This window comes from Glandiceps talaboti, chromosome 23, assembly GCF_964340395.1.
Source record: "Glandiceps talaboti chromosome 23, keGlaTala1.1, whole genome shotgun sequence".
Lineage (NCBI taxonomy): Eukaryota > Metazoa > Hemichordata > Enteropneusta > Spengelidae > Glandiceps > Glandiceps talaboti.
Genome location: NC_135571.1, coordinates 1939039 through 1961549, shown reverse-complemented (window position 1 = coordinate 1961549; position 22511 = coordinate 1939039). Strand labels below are relative to the sequence as shown.

The following is a 22511-nucleotide window of genomic DNA, read 5'->3' as shown; positions in this document are numbered from 1 at the left end:
TCGCTCCGTTGCTCTCAGTCCTTCGCAAGAATCATTTGCCTTTGCAAACCCAGTAAGAAAATAAACATTGGAAACGAGAGATGTTGAGTCACGCAAAACATAATATATATATAGAAAAAAATCAAAATTTAAGTATTGTAAATAAATAAAAACAAATCGTACAGTTATTGCAGATAGCAAAGTCCATGCGAACAGAAAAACAATTGAGCTTCAAACAAAGGTACGTCCAAATTAACAAGTGTAACTTATGTAATCAGCAACGTCAGATACTTTTATAAATCGATAGTCTCTCTCTCTCTCTCTCTCTCTCTCTCTCTCTCTCTCTCTCTCTCTCTCTCTCTCTCTCTCTCTCTCTCTCTCTCTCTCTCTCTCTCTCTCTCTCTCTCTCTCTCTCTCTCTCATCGATCGATCGATCGATATAATGTATTTCTGATCGTGGAAGTATTTTCGTTCTGGAACTTAAATACAAAGTGCTCCTTTATTTCTCATCATACCCTTTAGCTGTCAAAATACATTTTAGCTATGTCAGTAATGGGTAAGACAAAGGGGTATTTACAAGGTGTGAATTGGCTTGACCATAAAAGAGACTGTGGTTTACAACAATGTTAAACAGCGGTAGAAAACCCTAGTAAATGACTAAGGAACCCAGGCGGAGGAGAATGGGAGATACCATTTTGTAATTGTGGAAGACTTGTCACTTGTAAATTAAAGAAAAAATGTTTTGCTTACTTTAACAGTGTATATTACAAGTTGAAGAGCCAAATTTGAGAATCAAGATGTCAGTAGCTATTCACTGGTTTAGGCATGGCCTTCGTCTCCATGACAACCCAGCATTAAGAGAAGCTCTGGAAAATGCTGAGGAGTTTTACCCTGTTTTCATACTTGATGGGGAAGTAGCAGGTAATGACAATATAAGATGTTTGCAGGTGATTTCCTATGAATTCATCACTAAAGTTTTTCCCATAAACCCTTGCAAGAAATCCCAAAAATGGTTGAACAAATGACAAATGCAGGAGACCTTCTTTAAAGTTGAGTGTAAACTGACCAAGGTACTGTTTTGTCACCCAAAATCATATGTAATTGATAGCATTTATCGATACAAGCGTACTGCAGAAATAAGCCTGACTTACCCTTTTATTTAAGTTGATAGCAGTACTCAATACATGTGTGCTAAAGACAGAAATAAGTCTGACTGACTTTCCCTAAAGTTGATAGCAGTAATCAATACAAGTGTACTAAAGGTAGAAATAAGTCTGACTGGACTTTTCCTTTAAGTTGATAGCAGTAATCAATACAAGTATACTAAAGGTAGAAATAAGTCTGACTTGACTTTTCCCTAAAGTTGATAGCAGTAATCAATACAAGTGTACTAAAGACAGAAACTGAACTTTCCCTTTAAGTTGATAGCAGTAATCAATACAAGTGTACTAAAGGTAGAAATAAGTCTGACTGGACTTTTCCCTAAAGTTGATAGCAGTAATCAATACAAGTGTACTAAAGACAGAAACTGAACTTTCCCTTTAAGTTGATAGCAGTAATCAATACAAGTGTACTAAAGGTAGAAATAAGTCTGACTGGACTTTTCCTTTAAGTTGATAGCAGTAATCAATACAAGTGTACTAAAGGTAGAAATAAGTCTGACTGGATTTTCCCTTTAAGTTGATAGCAGTAATCAATACAAGTGTACTAAATGTAGAAATAAGTCTGACTGGACTTTTCCTTTAAGTTGATAGCAGTAATCAATACAAGTGTACTAAAGGTAGAAATAAGTCTGACTGGACTTTTCCTTTAAGTTGATAGCAGTAATCAATACAAGTGTACTAAAGGTAGAAATAAGTCTGACTGGACTTTTCCTTTAAGTTGATAGCAGTAATCAATACAAGTGTACTAAAGGTAGAAATAAGTCTGACTGGATTTTCCCTTTAAGTTGATAGCAGTAATCAATACAAGTGTACTAAAGGTAGAAATAAGTCTGACTGGACTTTTCCTTTAAGTTGATAGCAGTAACCAATACAAGTATACTAAAGGCAGAAATAAGTTTGACTGGACTTTTTCCCTAAAGTTGATAGCAGTAATCAATACAAGTGTACTAAAGACAGAAATAAGTCTGACTGGACTTTTACTTTAAGTTGATAGCAGTAATTAATACAAGTGTACTAAAGGTAGAAGTAAGTCTGACTGGATTTTCCCTTTAAGTTGATAGCATTAATCAATACAAGTGTACTAAAGGCAGAAACTGGACTTTTTCTTTAAGTTGATAGCAGTAATCAATACATGTGTACTAAAGGTAGAAATAAGTCTGACTGGACTTTTCCTTTAAGTTGATAGCAGTAATCAATACAAGTGTACTAAAGGTAGAAATAAGCCTGACTGGACTTTCCCTTTAAGTTGATAGCAGTAATGAATACAAGTGTACTAAAGACAGAAATAAGTCTGACTGGACTTTTTCTTTAAGTTGATAGCAGTAATCAATACAAGTGTACTAAAGACAGAAACTGGACTTTTCCTTTAAGTTGATAGCAGTAATCAATACAAGTGTACTAAAGGTAGAAATAAGTCTGACTGGACTTTTTCTTTAAGTTGATAGCAGTAATCAATACAAGTGTACTAAAGACAGAATAAGTCTGACTGAACTTTTTTATAAATAATGTTTAAGAGTTTATAATATTGATAATTGTTTATATTTCATTGGCTAGGTACTAATTGTTTATATTTCATTGGCTAGGTACTAATTGTTTATATTTCATTGGCTAGGTACTAATTGTTTATATTTCATTGGCTAGGTACTAATTGTTTATATTTCATTGGCTAGGTACTAATTGTTTATATTTCATTGGCTAGGTACTAATTGTTTATATTTCATTGGCTAGGTACTAATTGTTTATATTTCATTGGCTAGGTACTAATTGTTTATATTTCATTGGCTAGGTACTAATTGTTTATATTTCATTGGCTAGGTACTAATTGTTTATATTTCATTGGCTAGGTACTAATTGTTTATATTTCATTGGCTAGGTACTAAACTGTGTGGTTACAACAGATGGAAGTTTTTACACGACAGTTTGCAAGACTTGGATAACCAGTTAAAGGAAGTTGGAGGAAGATTATATGTCTTTGAAGGAGACCCAGCAGAGGTATTCTCTAGACTTTTTGAGGTAAGTATAAAGTCACTCAGTCATGAATTAAACTATATGATCATCTGATGCCAGTGACACATTTCCCAGGGTTCATTTGACATCCATGTAGAGCCCCAGGAGATTTATTAGGAAATGCCGATTGCTCAAAGATGTAAAAGTGTGTTTGTCCTGGTAAATTTATGATAGTTTCTGCAACATTTTAATTCCTGTAAACATGTATACGACTCTCATGAAAAGTCATTAATTGTATACACATAATCCACCCACACACACTCACACCCACACACAACCCCCCCCCCCCCCCCCCCACACACACACACACACACACATGCATATAATTCTCATGAGAACACATTAATTTTACAGGCACACACACACACACATACATACAATACTCACGAGAACACATTAATTTTGCACACAAACACACACACACATACATACATGCATACTCATGAGGTCATTAATTTACACATCACACATAGACACACATACATGCATATAATTCTCATGAGAACACATTAATTTTACATGCACACACACACACATACATACATACATACAATACTCACGAGAACACATTAATTTTGCACACAAACACACACACACATACATACAATTCTCATGAGAACACATTAATTTTACACACACACACACATACATACATACAATACTCATGAGAACACATTAATTTTGCACACAAACACACACACACATACATGCATACTCATGAGGTCATTAATTTACATGTCACACACAGACACATACATGCTATAGAATACTAATGGAAAGACGTTAATTTTACACACACACACACACACACACATACAATACTCACGAGAACACATTAATTTTGCACACAAACACACACACATACATGCATACTCATGAGGTCATTAATTTACACGTCACACACAGACACACATACATGCATACAATACTAATGGAAAGACGTTAATTTTACACACGTCACACACACACAGACACACACACAGACACACAGACACACAGACAGACAGACAGATGCAGATGCTGATGTACAAATGTGCATATGTCTTTTGTCATTGATTGCCATAGCGATAATATACAGTTTATATGATAATAAACATTTGTGAGAGCAATAAATCTTGTGAAAGCTTTTAGTAAGTAAGTTAAAGACAGTTTCCCAGCAGAAAGAAAATTCACAGTACTCGGAGATTGAAATATTAACATATAACATATGAATATAGTTATAGTTATTATATGAGACAGGAATACTGTGGTAGATATAATTAGATATTTTGCTTTGATCAGCGAAGGAAAAAATACATGTCACCTAAGGAGTCTTTGTCACTACAAGTTGATGGACTAGGAGTGACAACCCCTTAGGTCACAAGTATTTTGCGGCTGAATTTAAAAAAAATATTGGAGAAGAACATAATTATACCAGCACCAGTAAATTAAAGAAAAACCAGGAAAGTAGTAGTAATTTTGAATGTTTTGACTCATATTTTGAACACAGTAGAACCAGGGACATAGACACACACTGTCATGTTGTAGAACAACCAGAGTATAATATATTCTATCTATTTTGTTCTAAATGGCTCGTGCGTGGTGTAATGTGAGACAACTTAACAACAATGTAATTTAAAACTGTCTAGATGGAAGACTAACTGATAAGCCTTCTATGATTATGTAAACTGATATTTAGCAAAGACACGCTGTCAAGTACGAGGATCGCAGAAGAATTAATATCTCTGCTTTGCGAGAATAACTAAATCCAGATCTGAAATAAGACTTTGACAGTAAATCATTAAATGCCATATGTTCTGCCCACTGGCATTTCTATAATTTTCACCCCAAGAAAGGCTGATTTACCCCTAATTCACATTTCCATTAATCGAAATCTGAAGGAAGACTTTGAGCTGATCATTAAATGTCACAAGCTTTTCTATACACTCCTGAGTATCACAGAAAATTCTGACTTAGCCATAATTCACTTTTCCATTAATCTTAATATGTCATTTATTCTACCCAGGCTGTCTACTCCTAACGCAGGAAATTTTGATCAGACATTAAATTCACTTCTCTCTCGTAGAAATCCTTAAATTAATGGGGAACGCCACTCCATCCAATCTCAATTTCTTTGAACTCCGTTATGTTACCTCTTCAGAAACAGTGAATGTTATGGCTCAGCATTTAAACAGCTATTAAAGGCGATGATTATTACATATTTGGGAGTACTTTTTACTGCTCTTTAAAAAGGTATAGCCACAGTACATATATTCTACTTACTAAAGTCTTTGAGCAAGATTTGAACAACGTCAACGAGTGTGTCTCCGTCCACCCAGCTGTATAATTGGGGACTTGGTAGGGTAGCGGTTGCAATGTGAATGCTTTAATCCTATGCACTTAAAAAGGCTGCAGTGGATTGTATGCTTCCCAGGGAGTTGAGGAAGTATAAAGGGCTGTTGTGCCGATAGTGATTCGAGCCAGGGGTAATAATTGTAAAGCGCTTTGAGCACAGAGTGGGAAAGTGCTATATAAAAACTAACATTATTATTATCAATATTATTACTATAAAAATTAGCCATCATTTGCAATTGACTGAACACAAACCTGGTATTAAGATAAAAAAATTTTGATGGTAATTAACAAACAAATCATTAATAAGGGATCAGTTTGCATGGGCTAGCACACATTTTTAGTAATAATATTTTATACCCAACAATATATAGTAATTACATATTACAAACACATTTACCAGATAAATATGTATATCAATAGCTAACGGGAAAGGGGGAATGGAAATAGTTGTCTTACAACTAATCTAGTTTAACCCAATATTTGGCAAAATGATGGCAGTAGAAATAATACGGATATACTCAAGGTGATAGAGGGCCCTCAAGGTGATAGAGGGACTGTGATTGATTGTGCGTGACGTACACTTGTAGATATCCACAAAGGGGGCAATATGTCACAACTTGGTAGGGCAATCTATGTTTTCACCAGGGCAAGAAAAATTGAAAATTCACTTGACAAGAGACTTCCCCCCCAAAAAAATTGAGTTGTGTATTGTGTTAAAAATACAGGCATATGATATGGTTAGCGAGTAAGCTCGGCGGTTCTAGGGTTTCTACCCTGAAGTGAGATTACCATAATCACATAAATATGTACATCAGATGTACATCAGATGTAAAATTTAAACTAAAGTGACTATATATATGGATGAGGATTAAGTATTTATATCGGCTTTTAAATTTATAAAACAATTTTATCATGGCTTCCTACTTAAATAATGAATGTAATACAACATATACTACATGTAAGTCTTTGTGAATAATTACTCAGCAAAAAGCTGAAATTGTGTAAAATTGTTTATTGTACATACAATTTAACATTTTTTCAGACTCTTTCTAGCATTTTGCAATTTATTGAGTTATATATACACATGAACTTGGTAAATTTCTAGTAGTGAAAACATTTACGTTTACTGAGAACCCTGTATTTTGGTTTCATATTTTGGTATTACCCTCTCATAATTTAGGCATACAGTCTACGCATAGATTCATAGATTCATTCTGACTTTAGGTCTATCTGGCCTCTACTGTCAGCTATATGTACAGTGAAATTCAAATGACCAGTGTGATAGTACTAGACACAACTTTGATTTGTTTGATAAACAGGAGTTAACAGGAGTTGGTACAATACAACAAAGCTATTATCTATCAATCAATCAATCAATCAATCAATACATTTATAGAGCGCCAATATCCAATATGAAGTAGATTTCAGCGGCGCTTTACAGTTAGTTATCGAACACTTTTGCAAACAAGTGTGTTTTGAGATGTTTCCTGAAGGCATTGACTGTGGGTGTCTGTCGAAGCTCCAGTTGTAATTTGTTCCAAAGACGTGGTGCAGCACATGAGAAAGCTCGACCCCCAAATGATGCAAGTCTGTACTTGGGTTCCAGTAATAGGCATTTTTCCGACGACCGAAGTGTGCGGACATTAGGTTTCTGACAGATAATGTCTGATAGGTAGGAAGGTGAAAATCCATGCAATATCTTGTAGGTGGTGAGGAGAATTTTGCAATTTGCAATCTACATGTAAACTGAATGAAGTTGACCTTACTAGAAAAACTATTTTTATAGACAATCTTGCAATACAATGGATTGAACCTTAGACTGAGATTGAACACAAGACATCTATTTTATGACCTCCTGTTATCAGATACCAGCAAGCATGTAAGATTGATCAATTTATTTGATTGATTTATCATTTAGTTTAGTGATTGATCATTTGATTAATTTTTTGTGGTGAAATAAAACTTATTTTGTGTCTGATATTGATCAGTTGACTCATCGATTTTTGTGGTGATATAAAACTTTTTTCTTTTTTCCCTGGTTAGTTTTCTCTCATTCAGCTGTATATTATTCTCTCTTTATTGACTAAATAAAGACATCTTGTCCTGTTATCAGATACCACATTTGGTGTTGATTGTTTGAATTGAACTTTTCAATGAAAAAGTATAAGGGTCTTATCAATTGAGTTTATCTTGAAAATCACAAAATTTATTCCTTTCATGCTGGTCATATCAATTTCATTGTAACTTATAGTTATGAGGTTCCTGTGTACTACAGTTTCTATGTACTAAAGTTTCAATATTAGTGTTTTCCTTATAATCACAACACAAAGGTTGGTTTTCCCACAGTGTATCTAGACGACTTTCAAACATCCATACAGTTGACGATGATACCACAAAAATCAAGTCATATGGTAGTATACATGTAATATGATATTGATAGTGTAGTAATGAATATCAGCTTTCCACTAGAGTGCACACCTTTTGATATTTGAGACACTGCATTTTCCTATATTTCAGTTCTCAATTACTCCTAGAAGTGATGAAAAATAGATGGGTTGTCATATCAAACATGTCATTTGTAAGTTGTATGTTGTTCTCGACACCTCCCCACCTTTATATCTTCTGGGCTAATATTGTAGATAAATTTGATATCTTCTTGGCTAGATCTAGATCTTTGCAATTTAATACTGTCTGCAAAAATCAGTGTCATGAGTATAGATAAGAAACCTTTATAGTCATATTCCACCGATAATGAATATTTATGACTCCCGAGTGCTTCCAGTAGATTTCCAAGAAGCACGCCATAGTCATCTAATGAATATTTATGACTCGTGAGTGCTTACAGTAGATTTCAAAGAAGATCACGGTAGTCATCTGATGAGACCACAGGGTCCAGCAAGCATGTAAGATTGATCAATTTATTTGATTGATTTATCATTTAGTTTAGTGATTGATCATTTGATTAATTTTTGTGGTGAAATAAAACTTATTTTGTGTCTGATATTGATCAGTTGACTCATTGATTTTTGTGGTGATATAAAACTTTTTTTCTTTTTTCCCTGGTTAGTTTTCTCTCATTCAGCTGTATATAATTCTCTCTTTATTGACTAAATAAAGACATCTTTTCCATTATTTTTTTTTTAGATATTAGTTTGGACTTGTCAAACATGGCAGCCATACTAAACTTGTTTTCTATGAAGCTAGGGGGTTAATAGTGCAAAAGCGCATGTGCATGTACCATACATTCAGTAGCTACGTTCAGTAGCTACATACAGTACATTTTTAAATTCTCAAATATTAAAAGATGAGCTCTCTCCAACGCCTATTGCTATAGCAACTGTTCTCAACGGCAGGGGGGGGGGATAACCTGTATTGTTCGGCAGGGTCAAACTGAACATCACCCTTCTTACATACAGACCTAGTTAAATCAAAGCCAGCCAAAACCTGGCGGGTTCGAACCCAGACTACAGAGGTAATTGGCGTATGAGCTAACCACTCGGCCACCGACAACCTACAATATAGCAGTGTTGGTAAGATTTCCATTGAACCAAACAGTATGTTGTTTCAGGGTTTTTTGTGATTTTTGATGTAAGCTGTACAGAAATCACCAGTCATGGTCCATGTATTGCTATGATAAATTGGAAGGGAATATTTAGTATGTGAAGATTTTTGAAATCTGAATAAACAGTTTATTCTCTTCTCTATACAGGAATGGGATGTCAAAATATTGACGTTTGAGCAGGACCCGGAACCGATATGGCAAGAACGGGACAACTCTGTTAAAAAACTGTGTGAGGACCAAGGTGTAGAATGGGTTGAAAAGATATCCCACACTCTTTGGAATCCTAAAGAGTAAGCATGTTTAGATTTGGAATTGCGCCATCTAGTGGCAATTGATGTGCCGCTTACTGTACTTTTGTTTTTATTTTCACTGCGACGCATACTTTATCATTGTGAATTCTGCTCTCTAGTGGCAGTTGATGCTATTGAGACTGATACTTTTGTTTTCCATTTCACTTGCTAGAGTATTAATATTGTTTGTGGTTTAGAAAGAAAGTCTAGCCATGAAAAAAATTAAAAAGTTATTTTATTAAGTGGAGGCAAAAATAGAGTGTGTTATAATTTAATATTTGAATTTACTACTGAAAATGCAGGTACAATTATGAATGCAGCTACTATAGAATAGAGTAGGGGGGAGGGGCTCCTTTCCTATATAGGCCTTTCCAAAATTTGCCATGGTGGCACTCTACTTCCTGTCTGTGTGTACCTTGGGGGTATACATGGTATAGGTTACTTGGTTAATCATAGAGCACTGCTGCTTTCCTCGATGTCTGAACAATACGATAGACACCCCTGATTTACACTTCTACAGAATATCAAGGGACAAAGCTCATAAGAAAAGGTAGTATGAGGTGACAATACCCCCAATCTGAGCGAGGGCGCTGTATTCTCAATTTCCTGTTTGTAGTCTGGAATGGCCCATTACATACGCACTCCTTGTGTATTTGTATTGTATTTTATAGGGTAATCCAAAGAAATGGTGGCACGCCTCCAGTGACATATGCTGTATTCCGACATGTCACTGCTGGAATGGGACTACCAGATAAAACAACTGAAGATCCCGATTTTTCTGGAATAAAATTACCTGTGCCAAGATATTTTAAAAAATTTGCTCTTCCATCCTTGGAAAAATTGGGTAAGTATTTGAGGACATCTATTACTAAAATGTGGTGACTTTGTAGATTTTCCTGGAGTAAAAGTGTCCATGTCATGACATTTTAAGGGTCTTAAGCTGAGTTTATGTTTTTCCACGGTTCAAAATATGGTTCAGGCCTTATAAAAAAATTGTGTGGTTCCAATTACGCTCAATTTTAAGCGTAGGTGGGTTAGGTAGATTTTTTGTTTTATTTTATTATGTTTTTTCTTTCATGTACAATGTCTAGTTAATATAGAGAGAGAGAGAGAGAGAGAGAGAGAGAGAGAGAGAGAGAGAGAGAGAGAGAGAGAGAGAGAGAGAGGGAGAGAGGGAGGGAGGGAGGGAGGGAGGGAGAGAGAGAGACAGAGAGAGACAGAGAGAGACAGAGAGATAAAGTGGAAGACTGCTACATTTATTTTTATATTTATATTCCATAGCTCCAGTGGATGAATTTAATGGACAGAGAATTAACAAGTGGATTGGAGGTGAAAAACGAGGCCTTGAATTATTTGATTGTAGAATGAAAATAGAGCAAGCTGTAAGTCATCTTACATACTGTACAGGTAGTCACATGATGTGGGTTTTTTTGGCGCCAGATTTATTTTAGCTGGAAATGCTCAAAAGCTTTTTCCTTGGCTTAGTCCTGCTAATATACTTATATACAGCTGCTGTGAAATTTATCACCAATGATTGTACTGAATATGGTAGGCTGAACAGATCATTTATTTAACGTCGCCATATGGATGAGGATTGGGGTATTTATTTTGGATTTTTAATTTATAAGACAATTTTATCATAGCTTCCAGCTGAAAAATCAACGTGAAATAACATTGACAATGTCTGTGCTTGTAACTCGATGCATTGCAAAATGTTAAACAATATGTAAAAGTTTGTCATTGTACGTATAATAACAAATATTTTACACATTTTATTAATTGTATGCAATGTATTGAGTTACAAACAAAGACTTGGTATATATTGTTTCACATTGAGTTTTTCAAGTTGGAAGCCATGATAACATTGTTTTATAAATTAAAAATCCAAAATAAATATCCAATCCTCATCCATATGGCAACATTAAATGTAATGACAGTTTGCCTCTTGTACTGTCCACATGATACATATTATTTGGCCATTCCGACAAATTTTTCATGTGCCAAAATGAACTTAATGTATTTTATTTATTTATATTTTATTATTTTATTATTTTATTTATTGATTAAGCCTTCACAAGAAGCGAAACAAAAACAGTTCATGACAATCGTACAATACAATACAATACAATACAATACAATACAATACAATACAATACAATACAATACAATACAATACAATGTTAAAATGGCAGTTAACAACTCTGTGGATCTTTCGCATAGAAAAGCTGTCGGACACTGTCTGTCAACCCATTGTGGTACTAATTCTAACTGAAATTCAGCTATTTGGCTTAATGAAAACACTAGGTACATGTACAAATGCACACCCAATTTATCACATCACTTTTGTGAGTTCTGTATTGAGTGATAACTTATTTAATAAATCTACCTCGACTACGAATAGTTACTCTGAATTTTCCAGTCACAGCAGTGGTACTATTTCTATCTGAATTAAAAGATTTTATTCTTTAAAGTGGCCATTTGAATGAGAATTTAGTATTTATTTTGGATTTCTAATTGGTAAAACAAAGTTTTTCTACTTGAAAAATCAATGTGGAAGAACATACGTGTTTGTAACTCAATAAATTACAGAACCTTAAAAATGTGTGAAGTGTTTGTTGTTGTACGTACAATAACACATTATTTTTGACACTTTTTGCATCTTTCCGCAATTTATGGAGTTTCAAACAAGGACTTGGTAAATGTTATTTCACATTGTTTTTCAAGTAGAAAATCAGTACAGTAAATTTGTTTTATCAATTAAAAAATAAAAATTAAAAAAATTAAAAAGTAAATACCAAATTAAAAAAATTTAAAATAAATACCGAATTCTCATTCCACTTTGACATCAGGTACGTAAATCATAGTAATTAAATAAATAGTTCTATTTACAGCATATCGTAAAGAGTGGTTCTTGTCTTGTGTTTCGGAGTTGTCTCGCAAAACAGTACATTATTGACAATTCTGTTTATTTACAGTTCTTTATAGTTACTTAATCTCACAGCCAGTGGGGGCTGATGTCTGGTCAGAGCAAGTACGTACATGTATACACCTTCTTGCCCATTGAGGGCGTACTTCAAGTATCTTTCCTGGCCTATGATTACATCCTCAATGACTATATGTATTTTGAACCACCAGTAATACAAAAGCTTCTAATAATGACAAGTAACAGTTTTCATTTTCAGATTGACAGATCTTGTCAAACTGTCCATTTGCTACAAGGTACTGTTTGACAAGACCTGTTGTCGCAAACATTACTTGTATGTGATTTACCATTGCTTGTGTTAAACACTTATTTATTACAACAAGATTGTATACAACTGGGCATATCATGCAATTATACTGTTTGTTAGATTGTACATAAGTCATATTTCTGATAATTAATTACAGGCTTTCAAAGCTGGCTACTGCCTTCCTAACCAGTACAAACCAGACTTACTAGGACCTCCTATGAGCCTGAGTCCATATCTCCGTTTTGGATGTATCTCCATCCGTAAGTTTTACTGGAAAATCATGGAGGTATTCAAAGAGGTGAGTGTCAAATAGAGAATCCTCCAATATCAAGTGACAAATGGTTCTTTTAAGTAAGTGATTGGTGATAAATTGGTGATACCCCTATGTTTGTGAAGATTGACAAAGCTGATCCAGGGAGTCTATTGGAGATACCCTTAGGTTTGTATAAATGGACAAAACTGATGGGAATCTAATGGTGATACCCCTAGGCTTGTATAAATGGACAAAACTGATGGGAGTAGATACCCCTAGGTTTGTATAAATGGACAAAACTGATGGGAATCTAATGGTAATACCCCTAGCCTTGTATAAATGGACAAAACTGATGGGAATCTAATGGTGATACCCCTAGGCTTGTATAAATGGACAAAACTGATGGGAGTAGATACCCCTAGGCTTGTATAAATGGACAAAACTGATGGGAATCTAATGGTGATACCCCTAGGCTTGTATAAATGGACAAAACTGATGGGAATCTAATGGTGATACCCTTAGCCTTGTATAAATGGACAAAACTGATGGGAGTAGATACCCCTAGCCTTGTATAAATGGACAAAACTGATGGGAATCTAATGGTGATACCCCTAGCCTTGTATAAATGGACAAAACTGATGGGAATCTAATGGTGATACCCCTAGCCTTGTATAAATGGACAAAACTGATGGGAATCTAATGGTGATACCCCTAGCCTTGTATAAATGAGCAAAGCTTGAGACCTTTTTGGGATACCTCTGAGTCTATATAATGATGGACAGAGCTATTAGGTATCCATTTATGGAAGTTCAACAAAGATGACATAAAAGATTTATCTTTTTTTTTCTACTTTAGGTTCGTAAAGATGAACCCAGTTATCAGCTGATAGCCCAGTTAATCTGGAGAGAGTATTTCTACACCATGTCTGTAGGTAATCCTAAATATGATCAGATGGAAAAGAACCCAATCTGTCTGAATATTCCATGGTACAAGAATGACAACCAACTTGAGCACTGGGCCATGGTAAGTTCTTAGAATCTTTGTCTACATCATTCATTTGTGCATATAACAGCTGAAGAATTTGGAGTAATTCAGCCAACAGAAAAGAATCCTTGGAATCGATCTGTCTTCACTTGATTCCATATATTATTTGAGGACTGTCCACAAGGCAACATCCATTACACAAGATTCAAGCCAACCCTGGGGTGCTCATGGTCTTTTTTAATCTTTTATGATCTGGTCAGCGCTATCGTATTTAAAAGTTATCCACTGAACCATTATACCATGCACCAGCCAAATGTATAAATTTATACCGTGGTCATTCTATGTCCAAACTACACCGTAGATGTCATGCGTTCTGTCCTGACAGTACATAGGACGAAGTCAGGAGGGTTTCAGGAAACCTCTCAAAGGTATCCTAAGTCAGGACAGTTTCAGGACAGGTTCAGGATGCGTTTGCGTCAACACTCGCTTGAAACTATCCTGAATCCTACCTCAGGTAGGATTTTTAGTGCCGTGTAGACGGGGCTAGTAATGCTAGATGCCTGCTAAACTTTCAAGTGGTGTATGTTTTATTTCACAGGGTAAGACAGGATATCCATGGATAGATGCCTGCATGAGGCAACTGAAATGTGAAGGCTGGTTGCATCACGTTGGTAGACATGCCGTGTCTTGCTTTCTGACCCGTGGTGATCTTTGGATCAGCTGGGTAGAAGGATTACAGGTATGTAGTCAGGACCTGAACTAAAGCTGTACTGGAAATCATTTGTACCTGGAATACCATTTAACCATAACCTCACCGTAGAGAGTTAACGTTAAAGGAGAAGACGATTCTAGAAAATGAAGTCATTTTCATAAACTATTGGTTCTTGAAAGTCTTTTCATTTCCATCACCGACAATTACTTGCGATTTCAGAGAAACATCAAGTTGATCTTATAACTTTATAGGGTATCTTTAGAATGGGTCATTGCATCATCGGAGTCAGCTGAAATAATGTATTCAAGTTGAACACTGAATATTCATGAGTACCCTAAGTGCCTATACGCTTCAGTGTAAAGCAGCTCTGTTATATAGTTCTTAAAAATTATGCGATATGCAACAAATTGTGGAGAATGTTTTGACTAGAGTTGAAAATGCAAACAACTTTTGCCATGAATGCTGGAGAATGATTATTTTTTCAAAAGAGGCTCTCATATTTGGCTATCATAACTTTCACTTTTGGTCAAAAAGCTGAAAATTGCTCCTAGTGGTCAAATTGTGCAATTTCTTGTTTTTATGAAAACTTGAATATAAACATATTCTATTCTACTCTATGTTCAGTTTTTCCTGGAGAACCTTCTTGATGCTGATTGGAGCATTTGTGCTGGTAATTGGATGTGGGTTTCCAGTTCAGCATTTGAACGAGCCTTACAGTGTCCTAAGTGCTTTTGCCCAGTTCGATATGGTCGTAGAATGGATCCTTCTGGTGAATATGTCAGGTAGGATTTCTATGGCACTGTCTGAAGAGGGTGGACAAGGACATTTACTGTTTGAAGAGGGTGGACAAGAGTGGGCACCATCTGAAGAGGGTGGGCAAGGATGAGCACTGTCTGAAGAGGGTGGGCATGGATGGGCACTGTCTGAAGAGGGTGGGCAAGGGTGGGCACTGTAGGGGGTGGGCATTTTTTATATGAACGTCATTGGATCATTTGTAAGATATATCCTAATACATGTACCAGGTTTGAATTCAGTTAATTGCAAGTGATTGCAAGTATACATCAGTAAGTAGAATACTGTGAGTACCTCTTAATATGCAGGAAACATTACATTCTAAAAACATATAATCTCAATTTATGCCCCCTTAAAAAACCTTTTCCAATATAGGCGATATATACCAGCCTTAAAGGACATGCCATTACGTTATCTGTTTGAACCATGGAAGGCACCAAAGGCAGTCCAGGAGAAGGCCAATTGTGTTATTGGCAAAGATTATCCATTGCCGATAGTTGAACACAAGGAAGTGTCCAGACGTAACTATGAGATGATGGAAGATGTTGTAGCATGTCTTAAAGAGAATGGTAAGACATTGAAATAATTGACTTACAGGAGAATTAAAGTTGCCTTGATGTTCCACTCACGGGACACTGTGCTTTTTACACACACTTGAACGACTTTTAAAAAAAGAAGCAACTATAGAGGAGCTGCTCACAGTGGGGATGTAGAAGTAAACAAGGTACCACATTGATTATCAGTTCTAAAGTAAACAGTTGAAATCATTAATTCATCAAGTCCATGTATCTACTGCACTGTGAAAGAATATCAATGCTTATCACTTTTCAGTGTAATAGGGTACAAGATCCTGCTGTGTGTCTGGTGTCTCTGTTATTGGCAGTCTGTGTTTATCTTGGTGTCAAAAACATGTTCCATGCATGAAACAGCAAGGTAACAACAAGGAACTCCAGTGTATTGCACCTGCTTACCACCCTCAAGAAAAACACTGTTAGGGAACCCTGGATAAATGACTGGGGAACTCAGGTAGATTTGATCCACTTGCCATCCCTAACAAAAACACTAAAAAACTTCAGTGCGATGACCCAGGAACACATAGATTTTACCAACGTATACATGCACTTACTGTCCTTCACAAAATGTAGTTTGGACAGTCCGCAAATCAATACCTCTCTTGTCATGGTTTCATGCCTCAAAATGTCTGTCTATCTTTCAGTAATTCCTCACTGTGCCCCATCTGATGAATCTGAGGTCCGGTCCTTTGTATGGCTACCTGACCACCTCAGTGCAGGAGGGCGGTGTAGTGCCAATGAGTTGTGTGATGGCATTATGGGTTTATAGAGGGCGCTATACTGCTAATGAATGATGTGATGGTATAATGGACCACCACCGATAAGTTAAAGAAAGCATGGAAAACAATGGATTAAATGTGCAATAACAGCTGCTGCCCAGAATGGCTAATGCTTGGTAGCTTTGCTTTGTCAGCCATCCGAAGACTAAACCTGCGATATGTACTTTTTAAAATGTTTTACGTGTTTGCTTTAAGCTTGTCTCTTTTTGTGTGCTTATTTACCTCCTTTAGTGAGGTGGGAAACAATCGTTTGTCTGTGGACAATGAATGAATGATACTATTGCATGATAATAATAAGCGCACAATTGCAATTAAGCTAGGGGAACCGTTATGTTATGGATGGGTTTTACAGGTTTACATGCTGTTTATGTATATGCATGTGGCCTGGAATAGTGCTTAGACCCACAAACATGAACAAGATTTGTAATGTAAAAACAGTAACTGTTCACTTTACATTCTATAATAACTAGAAAAAATAGGCATTTCACATGAGATAGTGTTAGATCACTATGCAAGATTTACAATGTCAAATACAAACGGTTCACTTGTCTACAGAATACACCTCTAACTGGAAACAGTATGTGTTTCATTTACGTGATTTGCAATGCCAAACACTGTCAGTTCATGCTTCTACAATTCATATCTGTAACTGGAAATACATGTACATTTTTTTACCACAGATTTAGTCTGTATTCCGATACAGATTATATTTTATCGTATTCCTAAAAAACCTTCTGAACTATCTTTTATTTAAATACTAATTGTGTGCAAATATATAACCTATAACATACAATCTAATAGTCAGCATGCACAATGCACAATACAGAACGTGCGCCACTCACTGAGGATTCGAACACATAAAATATAATCTAGCATCTGTATTATCTCCTCAAATGCCCCCTAGTGATTAACCAGGCATCACAGTTAGACATTCCATTAACAATGGCGCTCATGAATATTCATAGAAATGAAAGTCCGGTGGGTTAGAACAGTCGTCTTGACTTTATGGAACGTCCAATGCACACAATGTTATGTTTAATTCTATTAATTTCAACGACAACAGTAATAACGATAAATGACAAAAAAAGTCAAGACAACTGTTGACAGTCTTCCAGAGATTGTGTTAGACGCGCTGACTTAAACACGATTTATTATATCAGACACACACAGTCCACTGTCCTTTACAGACCCCCTTTGGGTTTATGGCAGGTATTTTGACAAGAATGAAAAGTCCGATCTTGTGAGCAAATATTTAATATTGTTCAAGTAAGGTATGATCCCTTTTTAATAATAAAATTTACCCTTGTTGTCATAAATGTTAAAATTGACTTACCAAGACATTTATTTGTTATTGTCAATTATTTTGAAAAATAATATCATTAATGTCAAGTATGTGTATGTATACCATTTACATTAAATTCATCTATATGAAAGTATTTGAGCAGTATATACCATTACTGAAATGAAAGCTCAGTTCTAAATTATCACAAGCTGCAACATGTCATTTTCAGTGCCGCTCCAGACTACCAATAGCTCAAATGCAGACATTTAGATAGCTGTCAAGGTGCAGAATATTCTTAACAGACTTCTTAGGAAAGATTAGGAAAATGACTTTAATCTGCAGCTTGCAGACATGCCTGTAGCATACAGACAGCTGTCTACACTTCACAGACAGATGTTTGTAAGCTGATCAAGTGTCAAATGCCGGTGTCTTGTTTCAAATACAGTGCAAAACAGAACTTGCAATTGCTACAGAATCATTCCTTGTATGTATATGTACTGCACAACACCTTGATTTATCAGGGAGTGATTCACCTGTGCCCATGCCTACCCAGTAGGAAAGAGATATAAAGCTCTTATTCTTAACATGAGAAAAAGACTTTGGAAGTGAAATATTATCATTTACATGTAGTTTATGATACCACAACAAAGAGTAGACTAGAGAGGAAGAACACACAATGTCATACAGGCTTAGTAAAGAAAAAATTGTTTGTTTAGGGGGGGGGGGGGGGTCTGATATCATTGTGATTGCTAAACTTCAGTTTAACACTTTTTATTGAATTTTTAACATTTCATGCCTTCAATGATGACATGTTCTGTATTTACTACCGAAATGTACTGTTAATGTGATATACAGTGTAGGGTTTCCGGTTTGTATATTAATGTTTACCATTTTTTTACATTGTACTGCTTGTGGTGTGACAATTTTCACCATGTTTTTTATCATTATATACATGTTCACAATTGTGAACACTCGTTTTTATAGGGGAGGGGTTTTTGGCCTTAAAATAAATGAATTCATTTACTTAGCGTGTGACACACACAAATGCTTTGTAGTATTTATTTGTCGCAACCAATTTATTTTAAATCCTATCTCTATACAGTCACAATATTACTGTAAACATGATTTAAAAGAAGTTGGCAATGTGTAAACACAACAATGTGTCTGTGATAGGCAGGAATTGGTATGATTTTGATAATTGACCCTAAAGGTCAAAGGCCAAGGTCTCCAAATATAAGTGTCTGTGTATTACAGTTTTTTATTTATGCAGTAAAATTTGATTTTTAACAAGAACTATGGTCGCTATGCAGTCAAATCTCAAACAACAAATTGATGTGCATATGTCCCATACGATATGTCATCTTTGTGTCAGGTTTGAAAGAAATCAGATATTGCATGTCTAAGCAATGATGTATTATGGATGGACATATGGGCGGACAGACGAAACCCATTGAAATATCGCTCCCGGGGGGGGGGGGGGGGGGGGCTAAAAATTGCAAAAACTTACAACCACTTGGACTTGTCAAGTCATAGAGATTATTATAGTATCTGTGATGTCATAACCTAAGGTTTTTTCACCAACTCTTGTAGGAAATATCCAAATGAATGAACAGATTTCAAAAGCAGCAGGACTTAAAATGGCCATATGGATGAGGATTGGGTATTTATTTTGGATTTTTAATGTATGAAATGCCTTCCTACGTGAAAAATCAATGTGAAACAACATATGCTAAGTCCTTGTTTGTAACTCAATATATTGCAAAAGCATAATAACTAAAATCGTTGTTTTTGTATGTGCAATAACAAACTGTTTACACATTATTTAGCATTTTGCATTGCATCGAGTTTCGAATTTCAAGCACTGACATTGTTAATGTTTTTTCACATTTCATTTTTAAGGTAGGAAGCAATGGTAAAATTGTTGTATGAATTAAAAATCCAAAATAAATACCCCAATCCTCATCCACATGGCCACTTTAAAAGTTGAGTGTGTTACCAAGGTGCTACTTTTATCCCTCAAAATCATATACATTAAGAGCAGTATTATCAGTGCAAGTGTACTATTCAAAAGGTAGACAAAATAAAGCCCTTTGGTTGGGTATTATGGTTTGTTAATTGTGATACATATGTCTACTGGACAGGACCCTAATTATCTAGATGTCGGATGTAGGCATGAATAATCATCCACCGAAATTTTATTGCATATTGTATTCTTAAAAGTCGTGTAGGTATGGCTAATACATGATAAGCTCATTTCTGATTTTGAAAATCTTTTTTTTTTCAACTTGTCCAGTGAACAGGCCAATTTTGCCTTGTAATGATAATCACTAATTCCATCAAAGGAAATATTTAAGTAATTAATTTATATATTCGTTTTCATGTCTGGTAACTCAGTTGTTGTTATGTATTAGTACTAATGTATAATAAAATATGTTTAATATTGAATTTGTTGTTTTGCACTAATTTTCGTCCTGGAAGCATCTTTGTACTATTTGAATGTAATTAGGGAAGGAATTGCAACGGTAAGTATATTTTTACAGCGGATGTCAAATACAGCTCAGCATCCACACAGAAATCTATAAGAAACTGTGCAGCATTTTATCTAAATGAAATGAACCATTTAAACGACTGTATTGCCACGAGACACGGACACCAATGTCAAAACAACCAGATTCACAGAGTACACTACAAAACACTGCTATCTTTATTACTGTGAGTCCAAGACTCAAGTTACATACCAAGACAACCAGATTCACGGTGTACACTACAAAACACTGCTATCTTTATTGCTATGAGTCTAAGACTAAAGTTACATACCAAGACAACCAGATTCACAGAGTTAACTACAAAACACTGCTACCTTTATTGCTATGAGTCTAAGACTAAAGATACATACCAAGACAACCAGATTCACAGACTACACTACAAAACACTGCTACCTTTATTGCTATGAGTCTAAAGACTAAAGTTACATACCAAGACAACCAGATTCACAGAGTACACTACAAACACTGCTATCTTTATTGTAATGAGTCTAAGATCAAAGTTACATACCAAGACAACCAGATTCACAGAGTACACTACAAACACTGCTATCTTTATTGTAATGAGTCTAAGATCAAAGTTACATACCAAGAACTAGACCACCAGATTCACAGAGTACACTACAAAACACTGCTACCTTTATTGCTGAGTCTAAGACTAAAGTTACATATACCAAGACAAACAGATTCAGAGAGTACAAAACACTGCTACCGTTATTCAGTGCAATGAGTCTAAGATTACCTTTATTGTTATGAGTCTAAGACTAAAGTTACATACCAAGACAACCAGATTCAGAGAGTACACTACAAAACACTGCTACCTTTATTGCTATTACTCTAAGACTAAAGTTACACACGAAGACAACCAGATTCACAGAGTACACTACAAAACACTGCTACCTTTATTGCTGAGTCTAAGACTAAAGTTACATACCAAGGCAACCAGATTCAGAGAGTACACTACAAAACACTGCTACCTTTATTGCTATGAGTCTAAGACTAAAGTTACATACCAAGACAACCAGATTCACAGAGTTAACTACAAAACACTGCTACCTTTATTGCTGAGTCTAAGACTAAAGATACATACCAAGACAACCAGATTCACAGACTACACTACAAAACACTGCTACCTTTATTGCTATGAGTCTAAAGACTAAAGTTACATACCAAGACAATCAGATTCACAGAGTACACTACAAAACACTGCTGTCTTTATTGCTATGAGTCTAATACTAAAGTTACATACCAAAACAATCAGATTCACAGACTACACTACAAAACACTGCTACCTTTATTGCTATGAGTCTAAAGACTAAAGTTACATACCAAGACAATCAGATTCACAGCGTACACTACAAAACACTGCTAATGATGACGTCACTGGGCAGAATTCTGTTCTGTAGATTTATACCATGATACCGCCCTCTATGTTTGATAATTTAGGGAGCAATATGGTATTATTTCAGTTCTTGAAAAATCAACTCACTGCATTACAAACGTCTCGTGCAATAGCTGAGTAGTGGGTCGGTATCCAGCCTGCAAATTAGACAGAAACAGTCGTCGTTGTGGGCGCTCTTTATCACTCAATTGCTAACAACGTAACGGTAGTCACATTGTCGACATTCACTGTTACTAAGCCGACTCCAGTAACAATCAGTTTCTTACCAGCATACACGGTGCACAGGAATGAGAAGGTGTAATATCATGTTCTGAGTCAATAAAGAGAAAATAATATTTTGATACATGGTGGTCGTGCAAATTAGAAGTCATCGCCGGACCTGTGAGAGACATGTGTTAAACCAGGTCGGTACAAAACCTAGTCTTGCTGCTGGACCCCTCGCCTCTTGTTATTCTGCTCACTATGAAGACGACCGCGAAGGTCGCTAGTGAGGGAGATAGCCCGAACGGCCAGAAATAGAGTGCTGAGAAGAAAGGCCGAGGTCTAGCAGCTAGACTATACAAAACCCAGACCAGGCCCAAGTCCTGGCTGGGCCAGGCATGGCCGGAATTTTTTTTTTCAGATTCA

At 35.7% G+C, this 22511-nt stretch overlaps 1 protein-coding gene across 1 annotated transcript; it reads left to right on the top strand.

The window, feature by feature from the left end:
* Positions 1 to 776: 776 nt before the first annotated feature.
* On the top strand, positions 777 to 16647 carry LOC144453067 (cryptochrome-1-like). Its single transcript, XM_078144341.1, has 11 exons — positions 777 to 900; positions 3016 to 3155; positions 9193 to 9335; positions 10007 to 10179; positions 10617 to 10717; positions 12723 to 12863; positions 13674 to 13841; positions 14401 to 14541; positions 15139 to 15296; positions 15682 to 15875; positions 16523 to 16647. The coding sequence occupies exons 1-11, from the start codon at positions 777 to 779 to the stop codon at positions 16645 to 16647; spliced, it is 1608 nt and encodes a 535-aa protein (XP_078000467.1).
* The last annotated feature ends 5864 nt before the right edge of the window (positions 16648 to 22511 follow it).